The sequence below is a fragment of the Amblyomma americanum genome, chromosome 2 (assembly GCF_052857255.1).
Source record: "Amblyomma americanum isolate KBUSLIRL-KWMA chromosome 2, ASM5285725v1, whole genome shotgun sequence".
In the NCBI taxonomy this organism is placed as follows: domain Eukaryota; kingdom Metazoa; phylum Arthropoda; class Arachnida; order Ixodida; family Ixodidae; genus Amblyomma; species Amblyomma americanum.
In genome coordinates this window covers 1,164,098-1,186,722 of record NC_135498.1, presented here as the reverse complement: position 1 = coordinate 1,186,722, position 22,625 = coordinate 1,164,098, and the positions used below count along the sequence as shown (strand labels likewise).

Sequence of the window (22,625 nt, the reverse complement as noted above, 5' to 3'; positions counted from 1 at the left end):
ATGTCGTCAGCGCTAATGCATGCAGCCCACATCTCTTTCTCTCACCCCCGCCACGTAAGTACATCAAAGCGCGAATGAGGCGTCCACTGACCCAGGGAGCCAGTTATGCCCCCTTCTTTTCCTAAATGATCGCCGTCTGGAACGTTGTCAACGCCAACGCCAATGACCACAATGAACGCCGACAGCTTCCGCTTTGTATATCCTGGATTATCTGACGAGGCGGCCGCGTTTCGATGGAGGAGAAACCCGCACCCCTCCACTACGGCAACTAAAACCCGGCAAACCCCTCGCCCTTCAAAATTTTCGCCCCATCTCCTTAACGAGCTGTGTCGGCAATGTCTGCGAGCATGTTATCCTCAGTCGCCTGCAACTGTTCCTAGAAACAACGGGCTTTCTAACGTTCAATTTGGCTTCCGTCGGCGCAAGACGTACCTCTCGCTCTTCGTCTCTATTTTACACTGAGCGCCGTACAGCTGCTACACGAGCCATACTGGCCCCAAATATCCATATTGTTTACTGATTTGGGGGTGTACAACAAAACCTAACCTCATGAGGTTGATAACGTTGCAGAAAAAAGCCATACATGTCGACAATCTTGCCTATAACGATCACACAGGTTTAATTGTACTTTTTAGAGCACTCCGTTCTAAAGGTGGATCAATTATTTGAGTTGAAATTGCTTTGTCATATCTTTAAAGAATACAAACCGTAGCCGTCTAAATATCTTAAATTACACTTAAGTAGTAATGCTCTTTATAATTGCCGCCGCGGTGGCTGAGTGGTCATAGCGCTCGGCTGCCAGCCCGAAAGACACGGTTTCGATCCCGGCCGCGGCAGTCGAATTTCGATGGAGGCAAAATTCTAGAGGCCCGTGCGCTGTGCGATGTCAGTGCGCGTTAAAAGAATCCTAGGTGGTCTAAATTTCTGGAGCCCTTCACTACAGCGTCCCTCATAGCCTGAGTCGCTTTGGGACGTTAAACCCCCATAAACCAACCAAAATCCTCATAAGTTGACACAACTACCGAATGCCACTTGTGCGAAGGAACGTACCCAAATGCTTTCCTATTTAATTCCCAGTACTTTTAATAAGCATACACAGGCCATGACAATTATTCAGAAATATGGGTTCGAGAAATCTTTTAAAAAGAATGCTTCATATTACCTGCTTTCTTGTTCTAGCGATTAATGGGTTGGTCACAGAAATATCCATTGTTTCTGACGCTACGTTGACTGTGTAAATTATCTTGCATTTCTGACTTTATTCATACCTTGGAACTATTCAGTGTATAATTTTGTCATTGCAAAAGTATGCACTTTTTCATTGTTTACTTTGTTTATAGTGCGTTCTCTATGTAATTAGTACATGAAGTTCTTGTTCTTTTTGCTGCCTATTCTGAGCTGTGCGACGGTTGCTTGGGCCCCGTCAGGCAGATCACATCTGCCTTTTGCCCCTGCACCCGAGACCTTGTTGTCCGAATAATGAATATTTATAAGGCTTTCGACACAATAAGCCTTGACCATATCCTGACATTAGCCACATGGGCTGCGGCACCCGCATATGGCAATATGTTCGGGCTTTCCTTCAGGGACGCATGGCAGAACTCTACCTTCGGGATGCCGCCTCCCAGCCTTTCCCCCTGCCTAACCGGGGAACCCCACTAGGTCCGGTCCTATCATCTTTACTTTTTAACATTGCCTTAGCGCCCCTGGCAAAGCCCCTTGCTGCTATCCCAGGGCTCCACGAAGCCATATACGCAGATGATATAACACTCTGGACAACGGGAGGATACATTGGAACAGCCCAGGATATCCTGCAATCTGTCATAGACATCACCACCACACATTTAGCAAACAGAGGCCTCCATTGCTCTCCAAATAAATCAGAACTCTTGCAGCTGAAACCACTCCCCTCCCAAGTGAACCCCCCCCCCCCCCCCTCCCCCCACATTGAACTGCACATGTACGGGAATCCAGTGCCCATTGTGTCTCAGGTGAAGATTCTCGGCCTTCTCATTAACACACTCGATGCAACCACCACCCTTCAGCTCTTGCAAAGACAGAACAAACAGGTGGCTGCACTAATCAGGTGGGTGAAAGCACTCAATCATGGGTTGTCTGAACGCGACATCCTCAATATGACAAATGCATTAATCATAAGCCGCATTACATACCACCTCCCATACCACATACTCACCCAGCGCAAAACACAACAGGCAGGCATCCTAATATGCACGGCTGTCACCTCCGCCCTACGTCTTCCACGGACGCTTAGCACGAAACGTCTCCTATCCACTGGTAGCCACAACACCGTGATCGAATTAAGAGAGGCTCAACGCACCAACCAATTAGTCCGCCTGAGTCGCACGGAAACAGGACAACGCCTACTGCGACAGCTCCGTCTCAATCCACCCATTCCCAACCCAACAAGTCCTACACCTTACATGATTTCTCTGCGCACGCAGGATCACATATATCAGAAGCCCCTACAGCGAAATATGAGCGCTAGCCTCCATCAGGGTAGGCGGCAGGCTCGAGCGAGCTATTACACCAAAAATACAGCAACCGCTCCGATATCTTTTGTCTACGCGGCAGAAAATTCTAAAGTAGGATTTTTCATGGCAGTCGCTGCCTATGAAGACGGCACAGTGGCGGCCGCCGCCACTATCCGAACTAATTCGCCTGCAGAAGCGGTAGGAGGCGCCATAGCACTTGCGCTGGCACACTCCACCACTGACAAAAACATAGCCGAAATTTGCACAGATTCCCAGGCCGCATACCGCCACTACCTAAAGGGCGTGGCGACGCCGGCCACACACCGTATTCATGCCACAGCCACCTGTCTCGACCGAACGATTACTCCTTCGTGGATCCCTGGGCATGCCTCGATCCCCGGTAATGAGCGCGTTCATGCGCTGGCCCGAGAAGTCTCTTCCCGGACCCCGGACGATCAGGCACCCAACCCTGCGCAAGAGGCCCCATCGGTCCTTTATACATATCACCAAATCACCACATTCTACTAACTCAGCCGCATGACATTAACGCCACCCCACAGTACCTTGTCGCCCTTATCCAGCGCCACATGGCGACAATTACAGACTGGCGGCTTTATTTCACCCTACCGCCTCTCATGTTTTCACCCCACCTTTCCTCCTCATTGTAACACCTGTGGCGTGCCCAGATCCACACTTTTCCATTACCTTTGGGAATGTTCTTCCCCACAGGCAGTACCCACCATCCCCAATCCCACTCATTCTTCCTGGGTGGCTGCGTTACGGACCGCTCAGCCCGCCGGCTAGAAATGGCTGGTGAAACGGGCTTTATGTGAAGCGCCAGCCCGTGGACTCCTGGATCAGTAGGGGACCACCCTGGAAGATTTTTTTTTATCTAATAAATGTTTCCATCCTACAGCACCTCTATCCTCCTGTCTTCTCTTAGTCCCTCCTTTATCCCTTCCCTTACGACGCGGTTCAGGTGTCCACCGATTGTTAGATACTGCACCACTTCCTTTCACCAAAAACCAATTTTCAATTTTCAAAACCCGCCGCGATGGCTCAGTGCTTAGGGCGCTCGGCTACTGATCCGGAGTTCCCGGGTTCGAACCCGACCGCGGCGGCTGCGTTTTTATGGAGGCAAAACGCTAAAACGCCCGTGTGCTGTGCGATGTCAGTGCACGTTAGATCCCCAGGTGGTCGAAATTATTCCGGAGCCCTCCACTATGGCACCTTTCTTCCTTTCTTCTCTCAGTATCTCGTTTGTCCCTTCCATTATGGCGTGGTTAACGTGTCCGCCGAGATGTGAGACATACTGAGCCATCTCCTTTCCACCCCTCCCCCATAAAAATTGAAGAGTGGTTTTTAGGGAAAGGAAATGGCGCAGTACCTGTCACACATATCGGCCGACACCTGAACCAAAAAACAATCAATCTTTGTGGGAAGAAATCAGTAAGCATAGAGGTTATTCTCGCAGCTTGTTGGTATTCTGCCAGCCACAACATCTAGGCGCGGTTGTCACGTGTGTAGCTTTTTAATGGGGCTGCAAGCTGCGCCTTGCACAGAACACATAATTCGGCAGTCAGCGGCACTTCCCGCCTTGGCGTCAAATCTCTTACACCGGACGGACGGACGGACAGACAGACAGACAGACGGACGGAAAAAATTTATGCGGTGAGTTTCGGCCCCACTGGTTTCCTGGATCACCGCGCGGTCCCGCTATGTCAAAACGTTCATCTCTCTTCTGTTCATCGCGTCGGCAGCCCGAATCACCGCATCAAGCAGCGATGTCTGGTCCGGAGACGAGAGCAGGACCTCCCAGTCTTGGGATGGCGGGCTCTCTGCGGGGGAGTATCAGCCGGGCTGCCAAAAAGGATGTGTGTGTAGCGTGAGGGTCGCCTCATAGAGAGCATGCAGGGGAAGTGCCACAATAGTGGAATAGCAGCTGAGGGGATGAGAGAGAGCAGGTCTGGAGGCATCTCCAGAGGGTCTGTTGGGTGTGGGTGGTACGGGAGGGTGGGGGTAGGGTAAGTCCGACGTTCCAAACGGGGTATTTGCCTGAGCTCTGCAAAGGTGTGCGCCCGCTCCCTCGAGAAGCCCCGGTCGAGGCTGTCCTGAGCCCGGCAGATCAAACCTCGGTCCAATTTATCGGCAGCCTCGTTTCCGGGGTTCCCAGAGTGAGCCGGCCCCCACCGAAGTTCTACTCTGCGTGGTAAATTTTGGGTTGGGGTGTTCAACAAGTGCCAAGCAGGGGTGTGAATCCTGCTCTGGCAAAGTTGGACAGAGCCACCGCTAAAGGATCGCTAAGCATGTATTTAGCATCCGAATGTGCAAGGGCTAGGGCAGTCTCCTCAAGCGTAGAGTCCGAAGGAAGACGATGTATAGAGGGTGGGGTAGGCTTGAAGTGTAACAAACTACTACATCTTCATGCCTTGTGCGTGCAACGTCTACGCAAATGGCGTCCTGGGCTTGTCCGTAAACCTTCTGAGGGGCATTAGCGCGAGCTGTACGGCGAGGGACGTTTTCAGGAAGGGTTTTAACAACGAGAAGTATGGATGAGTCGAGAGATGTCTATAAGGGTTTACCGTGCATGCTGAAGCGAAGAGAGGCGAGGATATGGCGGCCTGGTGAACACTGGCAATTTGAACGGGTTTGTTCATCACGGTACATCTTTTTTGTCTGCGCTGCTCCGGTTTTCAGATACGGCGGCTAGTGGCGGTCGCGTTAAGTCTTAGGTACTGCGTCTGGAGGTGAGTGTCAACTAGCTAATGAAGGGTGTTACGCATGCCAAGTGGAAGCTTGTTTCGCAGTGCTAGTGCTACGACGTATGTTTAGGGATGCCTTAGCTGCAAGGCGGTTCATGGCGTTCACGTGCCCGCGGTTTCCGTGCGGGGTGGCGTACAGAATGCTGCTAAGAGCAGAAGAAGCATATACTACTCTCAAGTTGTCCGCTTCGCATAAACCCTTGTGCAAGAAGGAAACACGGTGTAGGAGCTGCAACACGGTGTGTGTTGAGGCCTTGAGTGTTTTAAAGGCGTGGTCACTGCGCCCGGCGGAATGCTGCACGTATAGGCCAAGGATACGGAGGATGGTGGCTTTCACTTACAAGCGATTCGGGCCGCCTTCGCGGACTTTTCACCGCGGAGGCGCGGGTTAGCGGCAAATACGATGACGTTAGAAATTTGAAGGGCCGAAAACTTTCTCGATGTGATGAATTTCCTGGTTTAGCGCCATGATTCGTGGCGCCTCTTTACTGCGTTAAATCAAGTTCCGGCTTTATTTTGGAACTTATTTAAACGGTGTGACACATGGGCTGCCATTGCTGCAAAAATATTTAATGAACGTAACGTGAATATGTACACCGTACGGTAAACGTGGTGTGCACAACAGTCGGGGTCAGTGAGCGAAAAAAAAAAACGCTTGTCGCCATCAAGCACGTCACTCGTAATAGTCCAGGTCAGTGCCGTTAACGATCGGCCCCTGCGCGGTGGTCTCGTTCGAACGCACCGTCGCGAAACCGGCCCTCGTTGCTTCGTCGTCGTCGACAAGCGGCCGAGACTCGCCAGTGTCATCGTCGCTCAGAAGGGGGCTCGAAGAAACGCCGTCGTCAGCGGACTCCCTTTCTGTGGACGAGCCGACCGACGCAGTGGCGTTGCTGGCGCCGGCCTCTGTGGCGGCCGGAAAGAGCGCGCCGTCCACGGTGGTGGAGTTGGGACTCGCGAGCACCTTGGACCGCCACTGGAACACGGTTCGCGGCGTCGTCCTGGGTCGCCGCCGGCGCGTCGTGCTCGAGCGCCGGAATCGATACGGGGGCCGGCCGGTCGCGCGACGGGGCGGTGGCGGCGAAGACTGCGGGTGCCGCCTCAGGACCACCACGGGCACGCGCCGGGGCTTCGACCGCTCCGTGAGGAACACTACTGCGTGGTCAGCATGAACAGGCTGCCTCCGGACGAAATGAACAGAGATGCACCACCTGTGCGTGCCTTAATTACTTTGACAGGCTGGTTAAGACAACGATCATGACCATCACTTACGCTGAGAACTGTGTCCCGAAAGGAAATTTCCAACAGCTCAGTAATGAAGGAAAAAATTGGAGGGGACAGTTAAGCGCCGCCTTGACGCGATGGGTAATTTCCCCATCAAAATGACCCCAAATGAAGGTGCAAAACCTGTGGTAGTACGTTACATGCATAACGTGGCGCACAACATGAAAGTGGTCGCCAACAAGCACGGATCACCTATGGTGTTCTCGGCACCAGTGAAGATAGCCAAGCTCTTTGCTCCCACTGATAAAAAGAGAACTAGGCAGAGTGATTGCGCCAAAAAACATGGCAAGCGCTATGTTAAATGCCCAAAAGGAGTGGTGTATGAAATTACACTAACATGTGGAAAGGCCTACATTGAACAAACGGGACGCTGCATAAATCATCGTGCAAGGGAGCATCAGCGTACATTATAGGAGACAGTCATAAAAGCACGAATTTGACTGAGCATTGCAGAACGTGCGAATGCAGGCCACGACTTTGTGAGGTTAAGATTCCTGGCAGGGGCAGCAATGCTGAGGCGCGCGAATTAGTGCAAGCCTTTCTGAAACGACTTCGCATAACTGCGTCAGTGACATGTATGTGGCCTTGTACAATAGGGAGCCAGCTTTATTGAAAAATTTATTGCAGGGTGTGGTGATGCACGCTTATACCAGTCATGCCGTGGGAGTGCCCGATGCGCAAGTGAAGAATTTTTGTCATATTTCTAGGTGTAAACCACTGAATAAACCCGCTGTTACTTTGCGCTCGTACTGTCGTCTTGTCTATGTGTCGTCTTTTCTGCTCAAGCAGGAGTAAAAACATTTATTAAGAACATAAATACTGGGTGGATTCAGTAGGAAACCCCATTGGGCGCCATCGCAATCCGGCCCCTCTCAACCGACGATTTCTGGTCGAGGGGACTGTGGCTATGAAGGGTCGCCTCTCAGCGCTCACATGTCGGATCGGGATTGCTGTCCAAGTCCGGGTTTTCTTGACATTCCCAAACTGTGTGAAAGAGTGTGCCAACTGCTCCACAGAAGGAGCAAGACGAATTGTATGTGTCTAGATACAATTTACTCAATAAGTAGAGGCTGGGCAGAGTACTAGTTTGTAGTCGCCAGATTATGTGCTCTTCAAATTTGCTAAGGGAGTTTTAAGGAAGACGATACTTTTCTTATGATCTTATTGTACTCAGTGATTTCTGCTCTACTCAGCTCATCGAGCATCTCTATCTGACAGAGCTAACAACCCCTTACCCTTTTTTGCGCAAAAAACTTCTGTCGAATGAAGAATTTGACAAACTAGCCCGACAACAACTGTATTTTGTGGATCGCGATATTTACCCGAAGCAGCCTTCGCCTACTTCTGCTATAAAAGTCCATTACTGCAAAACACGCGATAGCATCAGCATAACAATCGCCTTTTTTTCCCACGCACAATAAACAAATGAAACAGGCTACCTAAGTGTGTTGTTCGAGGCAGTGAATTGCATTGAGGTTGTTCCTACGGGCTCCGATGTAAGAATTGCTTTGTCTCTTATACGCTATCTAGTTGTGTTAAATCTGGTTATTGCTGCCACTGTCCTATTCTGTGCTTCACGCAAAAAGTGGTTTAATTAATAATTAACACATACCTGTTTTTAACTAAAGTATGCCGGCATATAAACCGAACAAATTAGTCAGGACACATGTCACGGCAGAGACACGATCGATTTGAACAAATTAGCTGCGCGGCTGTGGGTGCTTCGCTTACGATTAGGGACAGCGTAGTCTGAATCCTCCAGGTTTCTCAGGACCTCTTCTGCGGGACTGGCTGGAAAAAGGATACGAAGGGCTGTTATTGCGTCCGTTGTGTAGCATCATACGCATGATAGGGCTACGTAGTGCTAGCCTAATAACGAAGATTTTATTTTATGCACGTGAGGGATGGGGTGGACCACGCTTATGTAGAGAGAATATTTCAGTTAGCACTAAACTCGCTTTCTTGGCCAAAAGTAGATCATGTGACGCGTCGGACTAACATCTGTGGATTCTGGTCGTTTTACTTACATAGGACGATGTGGGTAGACCAAGAGTGAAACACATTTCACTGGGCCGCCGCGGTGGCTGAGTGGTTACGGCGCTCGGCTGCTGGCCCGAAAGACGCGGGTTCGATCCCGGCCACGGCGGTCGAATTTCGATGGAGGCGAAATTCTAGAGGCCCGTGTACTGTACCATGTCAGTGCACGTTAAAGAACCCCAGGTGGTCGAAATTTCCGGAGCCCTTCACTACGGCGTCTCTCATAGCCTGAGTCGCTTTGGGACGTTAAACCCCCCATAAACCATAAAAAAAAAACATTTCACTGGAGGAGAATCGGGACTCCCTTGAAGATGACAAAGCGTGCTGATATAGCTGGCCTAATTTCACAATGTTAGCGGGGCAAGAAGCAATACGCCAAACTATCAGCATTAATTCAAGCAGTATGTAAAATGAACAGCGAAAAAAAAACAACACATCAAAGCTATTCTGCGGGTAGAGTAACTAATAATCTGTGCCACGCCCCTCTGCGGCAAAGGCCACTCACCCTTCAAGTATTCTCGGTTTCGATGCGGTGGCGAAGGCGTCCCTCCTGTCCTGAAAACGGCGCCGGCCCTTTAGCAAGGAAACGACCTTCACTTTTATTTTATTTATTTATTTATGTACATACTGCAGACCCTGGTTAGGTCCAAGCAGGAAGGGCAGGTGCACAAAAAGCAAAAGTATAGCAACAAAAATACAACAATACAGCAAAGATAATGTAGTAAAACAACAATACAGCAATGCAAGACAAAGCAGAAAAAATACATAATACGCAATATCAAAGATGGCTGAGGAACGCGTCTGTTTTTCAGAGTTGATTTGGTTCGGTTAATGAGTTCCAGTCAGATATGGTGCGTGGGAAAAAGGAAAACTTGAACGAGTTAGTCCGGCAAAATATGGTTTTAAAAGAGCTTTGTGATAGTGTCGTGTATTCCGTGTTGGCATTGGGGAAAGATAAGCAGAAGGGTCAAGTCTGAGTTTATTATTAAGAAGTAAAGAAAGAAAATCTAAACAAAAATTTCGTCTTCTTACCTGTAGTTCTTCAATACCGTTAGCATGCATCAAGTCTGAGGGGGAGTCAGTGGGTAGATATTTTGAATATATGAATCTAATTGCTTTCCTTTGAACGTTCTCGAGCTTTCTTATGTTAGACTTAGTATACGGGTCCCAAATTATGCAAGCATATTCAAGCTTGGGTCTAATTAGAGTATTGTAACCTAAGAGCTTAACGTTAGCGGGGGTGTTTCGAAGTTTATGCCTTATATAACAAAGCTTACGGAATGCGAGTGAACAGATGTTATCTATGTGAGAGTTCCAGGAAAGGTTATTAGTAAGTGTTACACCCAAGTACTTTACGGACGCTACTTGTTGCAATGGTGATGATTCTAATTTATGCATATTGTAGAGCGTTTATCTTGTTAGTTATGCGAAGAGAAACACTTTTATCTGTGTTCAGTGTCATGTCCCAGCGCTTGCACCACTGTACAATATTAGTAAGCGTATTTTGTAGGTCACTCTGATCGTTTTCATTGCTAACATCGCGAAATAAAACACAGTCATCAGCATATAATCAAATATGTACGCCAGTACAAACTTCACCGATGATGTCGTTAATGTATATTAGAAAGAGTAGTAGCCCCAGTACGCTTCCCTGTGGCACACCTGATGTGACTGGGAGACAGCCAGACTGGTGACGACCGATTGAAACATGTTGACTCCGGTTAGTGAAATAATCATTTATCCAGGAAATAAATATAGGCGGAAGTCCAATAGTTTTTAGTTTTAGAATAAGGCTGTGGTGTGGAACTTTGTCAAACGCTTTACTGAAATCTAGAAAGATCGCGTCAATCTGGCTGTTATTGTCAAATGATGCCGCAAATGAATGGATAACTGAAAGTAGTTGAGTAACTGTGGAAAACCCTTTGCGAAAACCATGCTGGTAATCTGTCAGAATGTTGTTGCGATCTAAGAATTCATTAATGCTAGTTGCGACAATATGTTCCATTAATTTGCAGCAAGATGACGTTAAGGATATAGGTCGATAATTGGTCACCTGAAGGCGGTCGCCTTTTTTAAATACAGGTACGACTCGGGCTATCTTCCAGTCCTCAGGTACACACCCGGTTAACAATGACGCGCGAAATATAATAACCAAAAACCTGGCCAGAGATTCAGCATACCTCCGAAGAAAACCGTTAGGAATATCGTCGGGCCCTGGGGATGATTTAGTTTTCAGGTTTAGTAACATTGAAACGACACCATCATACGAGATGAAGCTAACTTCAGATGGATGTGCTGAAGTTGTGCTTGGTGCATCGTACGGTTTTGGTTTAGAAAATACACTGTGAAAGTAATTGTTAAAATGGTGAGCAATGGCAGGCTGATTGGTAACCGTTGTACCGTTGATAGTCATTTCTGATATAGGGGCTTTTTTATCCCTAATGTGGCGCCAGAATTTACCCGGGTCGTTTTTTATGAAGTTCGGCAGAGCTGTTTTGAAATAATAATCTTTTGAACGGCGTACAGCAAGGGCGAGGTTTTCTCTTAAATGGTTGATTGTGCTCTGCTGTGCACGATGCTTTTTTAGCCTTTTGATTCGGCGTCTGAGATGAATGATACTGCGTGTCATCCAAGGCGTCTGCTTGCGAATGTTTTTGTATTTTACAGGTATGAAATTTATAAGGCAATAGTGACACATTTTCTTAAACTGATTCCAGAGTGCGCAGGCGTCGGTTCCATCAAATTCGACAATGCATGTTTCAAGATGCTCAATAACTGAGGCGTCATCGGCACGTGTGAAGTCCATGATACGATGTGCTTTCATAGCGAGGCTTAGATAACTGCCGCATTCTGGGACTCGAGCGCGGCCCGAGCCCGGCCCGCCAAGCTCGACGGGAGGCCCGGCCACGCCCGAGCCCGCAACAGTTCAAGAGGCACATTGGTCACCAGCGAGTGCAAGCAGTCTCCTATACTACACGAGTAAACAAGTGGCCGGCAAAGGCACTCAAATCGCAGCAAAACTACGAAAAATCGGTTTGGTAATAAAAAACAGGAGACGATCAGGCGGGCCAGCCCGCTCAGATTTTCGAACACTGATCTTGTCCGAGAGCCAAATGGAAAGGGTTGCATATACGCGCAATGAACTTCTAGAGTTTTAACCTATTTTTTTCATGGCCTTCGATGTCTGAATATCAATAAGTACTCGGAGTCATAGCAATGACATTTCTTATGTTTTCATGAGCTCGATTTCGCGGGTTAAATTCATGACCGCACTGGCAGCGTTTCTGTAGAGATGAACAGCAAAAGCACATTTTTACTGTGTAGTATTTGTTTAAAGACCCGATGTGTCTTAAACCAACAAGCTCTTCTCCAATGGCGTTTCTCGAAGCGTAGAGATGCGTTTTTTGTAGGGGAACGGACGACTCCCCGTCGAAAAATCGAACGAAGGTCCTTGTCCAGCGGTTCTTATGAGACATGATATGTCGAGTCGTGAGCGGAAACACGAAGCCGAGCCGATCTGGAGCGCCTTCTGGCAGATCCGACGGCGTGTGCTCGCTGACAGCGGGTGTGTGCACTTAGGTTTACGCACTCGTGCGTCACAGCGCTCCACTAAGACTGAGATATTGAGCTTTATTTCGACGCGCTAGCATTCGAGCAGCAGTTATCGCAAACAGTGTCCGGCGACTCGAGGGGTGGGGAAAGAGAGGACCGCCCCCTCTCGCACCCGGCAGCGGCTGCCCTGTTCTAATGCTAACGCATGCTGTGCCGCAGGAATCGCACTGATCGCCTGTGGATCGTTCAACGCGGCCAGACGTGCCTGACTGAGTCTGATTAAACTAGGTCGACCAATTGGCTTATTGCGCGTCAGCGAAAAAGCAGTACCAGGGGTTTGTGAATAAGCCGCTGGAAAGGAACAGCGCCGGCATTCCTTCATTTCCGAGACGTTTGGGGTAGCGGTCGGAAATCGGTGTTGTTTGTAATTTTTCTCGCGTGACGAAAATGCCGTTATACCTGAGCGCGGAGCAGTTTATTAGTGCGCTAGCAGAAAGGCTTTCAGTCTCAAAAAAACCTGTTGTCTGTTCGTCTGAGGCCAGCTAGACCTGCAAAAATAAAATAAATATAAATATGACGGCTACAGCGCCGCGCCTGGGTCTGTAACCCGGGAACAGATCAGCTTCGCTTGCCACTGCACGAGAGCACATTGCTGTTGCCGCAACCGATCACCCCTCTTGTTTTCATCTGCCACTCTCTCTCGCTGTCCATTGCATGTTGTCGTAGTTAACAACTTCCACCCGTGCGCAATGAATCCAAACACACCGCTATCGCAATGCGTTAAGTGGTCCAAAACTTTTATAGGTCCCCAATCAGCGATTTCGCCGATCTTTGCCTGAACCGTGGAACCTTAGCCTCGAACCAACCGCAAAATGAGACGCGGCGTGCTAGCGCACATACTTGCCATTTGGATCAGTAAGCTGAATCGGATGTAATTCTTTGTTTCAGCTAAAACCATGGCCCTAATTCATCCGTGTCGCGGCTATAACACCCCAAGTGTTCCCCCTCCCCCCCCCCCCCCCCCCCCCGCAATAATGACTCAAAAATAGAACACAGGCCCTCTACGTACTACCTCGATGGAAAGAAACGCGAACAATCCGGCGCCAACACGCTCCGCAGTTTCAATTTCTTTCCATCGCGCTTTTAGTTCGGTGATAGCAAAAAGACCCTAGACTCGTCCATGATACATTCTAGGACTACCCTAACGTCTTTGTCGTACCACTCAGGTAAAAGCGCGATGAAAATAAATTGCAACAGCGGGGCGTGTTGGCGCCCGGCTGTTCGCATTTCTTTCCATCGAGGTAGTACGGGCCCGCAACCTGAAGATCGGGCTTTCGGACCGGCCCGAGCAGTGCTCTAGGAGGTAGGTGAGCCTCAGTTTGAGACTAGCTTTGTCAGCGGACTGAGGCTTGCCTTCCTAGGTCCGGTTGTGCTTTGAAAAACATTCCTCTCTCCGCGAAGTCAGTTGCAGGCTTCGCTAAGCCGGGCAACAAAGCGCGCAAGTCACGTGAAGCGCGGCGACACTTTCTCGGAGGCGCGTGACAGCACCTTCTGCGTGAACGATGCCGTGAATGATGTATCCCCAGAAAACTCCCACCAGGGTGACCATGGCCAGCGAGCAGAAGGCGATGACTGACACGCTCCTGGTCGCAGAGAAGAAAGATGCAACTGTTAAGCGGCTACTTTATAGACCAGTTTCGCCGACCAGCCAAATCGTTTATGACCACCAAACGGTTGTTATGGCGTTACAACGAGTTAAGACAACGTTGAGGTGAACTGAGGCATACACAAACTGTGATAAAATCACTGCATTTTCTTCTAATCCAATCAATTAGCCACACTGCTCAAGAGCCCCAATGACGAGGAATGAACAAACAGCTGTTATCTGTAAGGTTCACGTAACCTCATCATCATGAGTCTGACTGCGCCCACTGGAGGGGAAAGGCCTCTCCCATGTCTCTCCAATTAACCTTATCCTTTAACAGCTGCGGTAACCGCATCCCCGATAACCTCTCTAATATCAACCGGCCACCTAACTTTTTGCCGCCCCCTGCTACGCTTGCCTTCTCTTGGAATCTGCTCCGTTACCCTTAAGGACCAGCGGTTTTCTTGTCTTCGCATTACATGCCCTGCCCAAGCCCATTTCTTCCTCCTGATTTCGACTAGGACGTCATTAACCCGTGTTTGTTCCCTCACCCACTCTGTCCGCTTCCGGTCTCTTAACGTTACACTTATCATTTTTCTTCCCGTGGCTCGTTGCGTTGTCCTTAACTTAAGCTGAACTCTTCGTTATCCTTCACGTTTATGGCCCATAGGTGAGTACCGGTACTCAGTGATCCGGATCATGAGGGGAAATAACTAGAAGAATGGGGTGGAGCATATATGGCAGGTTCTCTCAGATCATGAATGGCAGTTTACCAATATCCCTCAAGAGAAATGCATACAACAGCTGCATCTTACCGGTACTCACGTAACCTCAGCGGTGGCTCAACTCGACTCTGACGTCATAGCTACCATTCATCTGTTTAAATCGAAACGGAAACAAAATGAGAGAGAAAAATGAATTATAAATTATTTACCTGACTTAGGCGTATTCCGTGTGTCTTGTGTTGATTATTCCGAGAAAACAAAAAAGCACTGGCATCGCTACTCTTGTAAAATACCTCTCTGCCTGTCGTAAACTGCTGGTCGTTTCCTAGGATATTTCACAATGCTCTAGTTTTCTTGATCTCAACTTTGAGCCCCACCGTTCTGATATTCTCCAAGTCGTCCCGAGGGTTACTTAGCCGGACATTGCCAATCGTGGATTACTAAGGCACTCTCCAATAAGTTTTATCCCCAACATTCCCAATGCAGTTCTCCTCCTGCAAATACACAGCAGTGAGAAAGTGCGCCACCCTTCCTGCTCGCGATTTCATCCCTTGTCTTGTGGGCCACCACAGCTGCAGTGCAGTCCCTACAGATATTTTCCAGCTCCTTTCTTCCGGGTCTGATGGTTCAACCGAATCAATATCTTTGTCGTAAAAGATTAAGGTTATTGCCACATCGGAGTAAATACTATTTAGCACCTGCCCAGGCGCAGCCATGGCTCGTTGCGTTGTCCTTAACTTAAGCTGAACTCTTTTCGTTATCCTTCACGTTTATGCCCCATAGGTGAGCACCGGTATGATCCGGATCATCAGGGGGAAATTGTAGCCACGGCTACAATGGAAGGCCATACAGCGCTCATAGAAACTTCGTCGTGGAAGCAGAATTCGTCCTGGTCCAGGGTTTGAACCCAGCACCCCCGCCTGTCTTTGTCAGTCGTTCTACGAACTGAGTCAACCAGGATGGCTAACAGATCAGGGCGACAGCCAATGACCAAGAACTGAAAGTGCGAACGGTGTTGATCCAATGTTTAGCGGAATCCCCCAAGGTGGAGTACGTAGTTTTGTGATAAGGAAGTTATCACTCATTAGTATCCACTCAAGCGCAGACATAAGGCTATAAACTACTGTGAGGTTTCTATGAAAGCTGCATAGCTTTTCCTTGTAGACGTATGGCTGCGCTTCGGTTAATGCAGATGAGTAATTACTCCTTGATTGCAATCTACTCCACCTCGGGGGATTCCTTTGAACATTTGACCGAGGCTGTTACAGTGGCTCGTTATATTCTGCGCATTTACTTATTTATATCCGTTGTATTCAGCGCAATTATTTCCCCACTGTATGCCTATGAGCGCTGTGGGTACTGCGATAAATAAATAAACGAATCATCTGATTGACAGCGTAAATGTGGTCTATTACTGTCGAGCGCCCACCCAGAGAGCCAGCTTGTTCCCTCTGTTGGTTGCAGCCCTTAAGGCAGTTCTCGTTCTATTCGCAATTAGCTTAGTAAATACCTTGTATGCCTTCACTACGCTCGAGGACATAAGGCACTGTAATCAGGGAGCATTACTCATTTGCCTCCATCTTTACTCCGCCTAGGTGAATTCCCGTAAACATTTCACCAGCACTGTTCCCACTTGGCGTTATTGATCAATTCGCTCTCGCCCTACCATAAGGTTGCCGTCTCGGTTAGCTCAAGAAGTACTTTGGTTTGGGCTAGTTGGTTCATAGCTGTAGTCGATGTGAGGACGGCGCGAAGGGGACACGAGAGGCACCTGTCCTGCTAAGTTGTTGGCCTCTCTTGTCCTGGTCCCTTTCGCGCCGTCCTGACATCGACTACAGCCGCTCAGCTCAGTTGGTAGAGCGACTGCTCCGGTGAAGTGGTGGTATCGGCTGCTCTGCAACTGCCTCAACCATACGATTTCCGTCTCTTCGAGGCTTCCTGCGTTCTTCAGGGCATGCTCAGACGTCTTCCCTTCTCCCGTCACTCAGGTTACGCTTACAAACTAGCTTTCAGAGTTTGGCCAAGTCTGTCGGGTCCGAGACTTACGCGCTCTGGCGCTTGTTAAGGGACACTGAGATCCACTCTGTCCAACTTTTATTCGTGCTAAAAATCGCTCTCTCTAGCCATGTTACTGTTTCTCCGGCAGCACAGGACGCATTTATTGCTGAGAAAATTGCATTTCCCGCTCTTCCATTCAGGCAGGGCGGAAAGTATTGATAGATACTATGCGTGTCGTCCTTACTTGTGTCCATCACGTTCAAAAATGGCTCCGTGATCAGCGTTTAGAAGTGAATGGCATCCGCACAAAAAGTATATCGACACAGCGCAGTGTACTCGCTAAGGCAGCACCTGTGCCTCTCCTAGCTTCTGCATTACGCTCCGTATTGAGCAAGGCTGTACAACAGCTGTATCTTACCGGCACTCACCTACGGGACAGAAACGTGGAGGCTAACGAAAAGCGTTCAGCTCAAGTTAATGACAACGCAGCGAGACATGGAAACCGGAAGCGGGTAGAGTGGGTGAGGGAACAAACGCGGGTTAATTACATCCTAGTCAAAATCAAGAGGAAGAAACGGGCTTGGGCAGGGCATGTGATGCGAAGGCAAGGTCCTTAAGGGTAACGGAGTGGATTTCAAGAGACGGCAAGCTAGCAGGGGGCGGCAGAAGGTTAGGTGGGCGGATGAGATTAATAAGTTTGCAGGCATAGGGTGGGCGCAGCTGGCAAAGGACAAGGTTAATTGGAGAGACATGAGGGAGGCCTTTGCCCTGCAGTGGGTGTAGTCAGGCAGCTGATGATGATGATGAGCAAAGCGTTAGACATTTGTTCTCTTGATCCTTTCAATCAGGTCCTCTGTCCCCGAGAGACCCTGCCCAGCTGCCCTGCCCCATACGTCAGTTGCGCGCTCCGTGACTGTGTTGGCTAGGTGGTCATTGCGTAACCACCGCACGGCGCCGACCCATACATATTATCCAGCGACCTGGGTGCAAAATAAAGCTCCCTCTGTCTCTGCACTGAGGCCCTCGGTAAAAGCAGAATATCTCGAGCACTTGTCTATTTTCCCTCTTACCGCCCAGCAGACCACCCCTCTCCCTCCCAAGTCTACCGTAAATTTCAGTACACAGTCTACAGGCTATACACGCTTAAAAATTGAAATTTTGGGATTTGCACGCCGCTTGTGGGTCATTAATGTAGCACAGCATAGCATGAAATGTCTATGCACCGGGTGCGGAATCCCGCCGCCTCATCTGCTGTGCTGGCGTAAGGCAGTCAGGGCCGGGAGCCATTTGTAGAGGTTCATGAAGAACAACACCGATATCTGACGTAAGCAAGATGCGGTGGCGCTGCTGTCGCCGGCTGGAACGACTGGGGGAAAACGTGAGGGTGAAAAGTAAGCTAAGCGTCCATAGGAATACATGGAAGCAAAATTTTTCAAAGCAGTTTTCACATTTGACAGTGTTCATCATAGAACAAATTCTGAAAGTATGAAGCGTCATTTCGAAAGCCATGATGTATTTTTAAATCACGCGTTAAGTGCGCGTGGGGGTGATTCCCGGCTGGGGGTACGAAACGGGACGCGCATCGAGAAACGACGCAAGAGTGCTACTGCGAAGAAACAGCAGAAAGTACTTTAGGCGGTGCGTCTCACCAGTGACACCTGATTGAAACGTTGAAGCTTCGCTTACCGGCACGCTATCACGGCAGGATGTTCCTCCTCCTTCATCGCAAAACCCGTTTCTACCCCCACCGGCTCGCCGTTGGTATGAATACACAGCTCTCCATTGACGTCACAGACGGTGGCTCCGCCCCCGTTGTCAAGCAGGATGTCTATCTCCATGACTGATGTCCTTGTTTACTCAAATGCCTTTTATATGGCGTCACCGTCATACAGCATCGCAAGTTGTCCCAGCTCTTCAACCTTTGGCCTTGACCTTCGACAGATTTGGGGGATGGCCCACCATCTTGGTTTGGCATATATGCGCCACTATGGCGCCACTACGTGACTTTGCTCCACGGTTTGACCTGTAAATCTTTTCAAGGGCACGAACGGAACTGCACTACCGTCTTGAAAACCTGGCGTAGTGAAGCTTTCGCTTCAAAAGATAGCTTCGAAATCACGAAGCGTACTTGTCCGCCGTGGTGGCTTAGTGGTTAGCGTGCTCGGAAGCTGGCCCGAAAGACACGGGTTCGTTCCCGGCCCTGGCGGTCGAATTTCGATGTAGTCGAAAGTCTAGAGGCCCGCGTACTGTACGATGTCAGTGCACGTTAAGGAACTTCGGGTGTTCGAAATTTCCAGAGCCTTTCACTACGGCGTCTTTCACAGCCTGAGTCGCTTCGGGACGTTAAACCCCCAGAGACCAAACCAAACCATCTTCTCCAAAGCACTCGCCAACTATTTACGAACGGCCGCCTCTATGGATGTTGTGTGTCAAGCGAGTAATGCGAGCTTTTGCCGAGCACTCCTTATCGAGTCAGCCTGATATCGACTGGGCACGCATTCTTGCAACTGAAAAGAAGAAATTCCCTCGCCTTCAACTGGAATCGTTGACGATACAAACAACCAGTAACACCCTGAACAGGAACTGTGGAATTCTGACAACTGCTTACGCGCCCTGTCTGCGCCCCCTTTTCAAGCATGCATAAGCTCCCGCTACCGCTTCTCTTTTCATTGTGAACAAAGCTCCCGGACGGGAGCCGAAACGCCTTTGTTTGTTTGTTTGTTTGTTTGTTCCTTTTCGGTCGGCGCCTACAAGTTCACGTTATTATGATTTACCCCGGCCAGTATTTGGTAAGTTTTGCTTACATGTGGACCCACAGGTTTCTATGGGCCGCGCAACCGCCGCGTACTCCGATCGGCGGGAGGCACGATGCCGGCGCCTTCGAAATGACGCTCCACGCTTTCAGAACCTGTTCTAGGATGAATTTGGTTGTTCTTCACTAAAGGACGACATGCACTCCGAGATCAGAAAACTGCTTTGGAAGGTGATGCTTCCATGTATTCCTGAGGGTGCTAAGCATACTTTTCATTCCATTCGAAACCGTTTGCCGCGCACCTCCCGTTTAGTTCGTAACACGGTGTTGATCTATAGGAAACGGTATCCGAGTACCGTGACATGCATCTCTATCGTGTCAGCTTTTGAAAATCCTCCCTCCTCAAACGCTCACGGTGAAGCTGTTCACGAGCTTGCATACTTTTGTCTCGCATACTTACGTAGCATGCGGAATCATCTGCACCTGTGCAGAAGAAGCCAGCCCGGCGGCTTTCGGTCCCTCGATCTCGGCGCCGACGATTCCGTTGTCAGACTTTCCACGAGACCGTAATATGCAACTTCCGTCGCAGTTTCACTGCAGACGAGCCAAACGGCTGAGACGGGAGGAATTTTAAAAGCCGCTACGATAGAGATGCGTGACGTGGTGTGTGCACCAGGGTGGCGCTTTCTTACTTTGCTCTTTCAGTGAGCGCTTCCAGTGCGACTTAAGCATGACTAGCTCAACCTCACCGATTCTCGGCTGTTTACGGGAATCATGCCAGACCTGGCTATCCAATTCCATCGGCACTCACACGGTAGGGATGTGAACGGCCTTTCTGTGCCCGGAGAAGCGCATGCTCTGCCTCCACGCCAGCGAACTCATTGCCTGAACCAAGTATAAAGTGCGCCGCGACGAGATCAAACAAAACGCTGCTTACTGTTTCTTCCTGAGCGTCCTCCCAGGCGGCGGACCATTGCAGCGAAGCTCGTGAGGGAGGGACTCCGTCGACCTGGAAATAGACGGGCGATTCCGCTTTCCTGTCAAGCACCAAGCGGCCGGCTAAATAGCTAAAAGGGACAATTGAAAAGGCTCTACTGCGACGCAACTGATTACAACAACGCGTTTCTTGGGCAGGCAAAAGTTAAATAAAACCCAAATGCAAATAAAAGGCATTCAGGCATGCATGGTGTGCCCTATATATGAATAATCACGCCTTCGTCCTTTCAGAATTTATCGCCGCTTCTGCACCGAGTTCTCTCTCCGGTTCTCGGCAGGAGCCTACACCCTACACTAAAATAGAGATTGTTAGTACTCGGAGGTTCTCGGAGTGACTTTCAGAACGGTTGACTTGGGATAACTATGTAAATAACACGATCTCTATAAGCTTTCTTGTGTTATAGGAGTTACCCACATCAATAGATATTTTATGCCGTCTAGAGTGAAGCGTCTTTGTTACTCCTCCCTATTTTTGTCTCATTTGAACTACTGTTGTCTGGTGTGGGGCACTACTATACTCACACCAACTTAAAAAAATATATAGATATTTTGCAGACAAAAATGGTAAGAAACATAGCTAACTCTTCTTACTGTGAGTCCTCTCCCCCGCTTTTCCATAAATATGGTCTTATTAGCATCCACAATACGTATATGTACCGCTTGTGCTCCTCTTTTAAATCAGAAATAAGAAATAATACAAATTTTCTTGCCCATCTAGGCTTTTTAAGTACAGACGTGCCTGTATATAACACTCTTACAACAACACTGGAAAGTTCTTCTTTGTAGGCTTACTTAGGGGAACAAAAGAATACAACGCAAACTTCCTGAAGTGTTAAATTTTTGCCTGAACCATGACATTAACCTTCACACGTTATATAAAGCCAGTTTGCGTAATTTTTATTCTTAACCAGATTTTTGACTACCTTTTTTGCTTTGTCAATTCTGGCAAACTGTATTGAACTCTGTTCTATTTTCGCTTCTCTCTTATTCATTGTAAATTGTTGACAAATTTTACTCTGTACCACTTTCTTTTATTCCTGATTACAAGAACATTGCTTACTTCTTTATATGTGTGCTTTGATGCCTGTATTATGCAAGGTTGTCTTTGGCTGAATGCGCACTTTCTATTATTTTATTTTTCGCTATGATTTAATTTTTTTCTATCGTGCAAAGTGCGTGCACGTTAAGCTGTACTGTGTGCCTTTGCAAAACAAATGTGTACACTGTTGGGGGAGGAGGAGGCAGCTAGTCAAGCCGGATGTCCAGCTTTTTTTCCCGCCCTTCGTTCATCGCCTGGATGAAAAATAAAGGTGGCGTTATTATGACGTCGATGAAAAGCTTCGACACCTTGAAATAAACGCCAGGAAAGTCATGCGACGTAAAATCCCTCTGCACCGCCGCCCTTGAGGCCGACCCAACCTTGCCAGAAAGAACTCCTACCGATGTGCATCATCTGGCATCTCGGTTTCTGCCTCATCATTATCATAAGCCTGACTACACCCACTGCAGGGCAAAGGCCTCTCCCATGTCTCTCCAATTAACCCTGTCATTTGCCAGCTGCATCCACCCTATGCCTGCAAACTTCCAAATCTCATCCGCCCACCTAACCTTCTGCCGACTCCTGCTACGCTTGCCTTCTCTTGGAGCTTGGCGGTTTGTCCGAATTGGGAGTCTGATGCCGTGACCAAGAGGATGTCATATCAGTTTTTGAAACGAAGAAAAACTCAATGAATTTCTAAAGCCCTGCTGCGCGAAGAAATCCGACGCTTTTTCCCGCACGCGACCGAAACCGCACGCGACTGCTTCTTTTCATCCCATATACTAGTTCTTTCCTGGAGTGTCCAAGTGAGGCTGCAACCAACTAAATCCATAAAAGGTACAAATTTCATTCATTCCTGTTTGTTATTCAACTAGAAAGTGCTAAACATGTGTGGACAAGGTTTCATAATAAAGTACTAGCACTTATTACAGCACGGGACGTGTCTGATCCAGCACACGGCAACCGTATTGAGCCAGCCGGTACGTAGCACCGTAGTGCTAAAATTGCAGTCTTCAGGTAGAATGATTTCATCTACGAAGTCATTCTATTTATTGCAACAGCCAAGCCGATACCGCATAAAAGAAGTAGACGCTTGACAGAAATGATACAATGCATGTCGATATACCGGCACTATTTAACGTTGAAGATTAATCTGCACAATGTCAGAGAAGAGTACCGTTATCCGCTTCACGAAGCTAGTGACGAAAATGAAAAAAATGTTTAAAAAAAACTTTCCGGAGTTAACCAGACAGGCAGAGCGCCAGGTGTGCTTATCAGTGTTCCCAAAAGCGACGGCCGTGTAGCAGACGATGACTATAATTTTCCTTACCCCGAGAGACGAAGCA

At 48.7% G+C, this 22,625-nt stretch overlaps 1 protein-coding gene across 8 annotated transcripts in view; it reads right to left on the bottom strand.

Annotated features, from left to right (window-relative positions):
• Positions 1–5,803: 5,803 nt before the first annotated feature.
• The window catches only part of LOC144120418 (dnaJ homolog subfamily C member 28), an 87,121-nt gene continuing 70,299 nt past the window's right edge, over positions 5,804–22,625 (bottom strand). For 2 of the 8 annotated variants that reach the window (XM_077652772.1, XM_077652774.1), the window contains 5 exons: positions 20,182–20,253; positions 13,673–13,767; positions 9,078–9,122; positions 8,267–8,326; positions 5,804–6,406 (listed from right to left, as the gene is read on the bottom strand). In XM_077652772.1, the coding sequence (XP_077508898.1) occupies positions 5,928–6,406; positions 8,267–8,326; positions 9,078–9,122; positions 13,673–13,767; positions 20,182–20,253 (751 nt within the window). In that variant the 3' untranslated portion in view covers positions 5,804–5,927. Of the gene's footprint in view, positions 6,463–8,266; positions 8,327–9,077; positions 9,128–13,672; positions 13,768–20,181; positions 20,254–22,625 lie in introns of all 8 variants that reach the window. The other 6 variants (XM_077652775.1, XM_077652777.1, XM_077652773.1 and 3 more) reach the window with 5 other exon arrangements.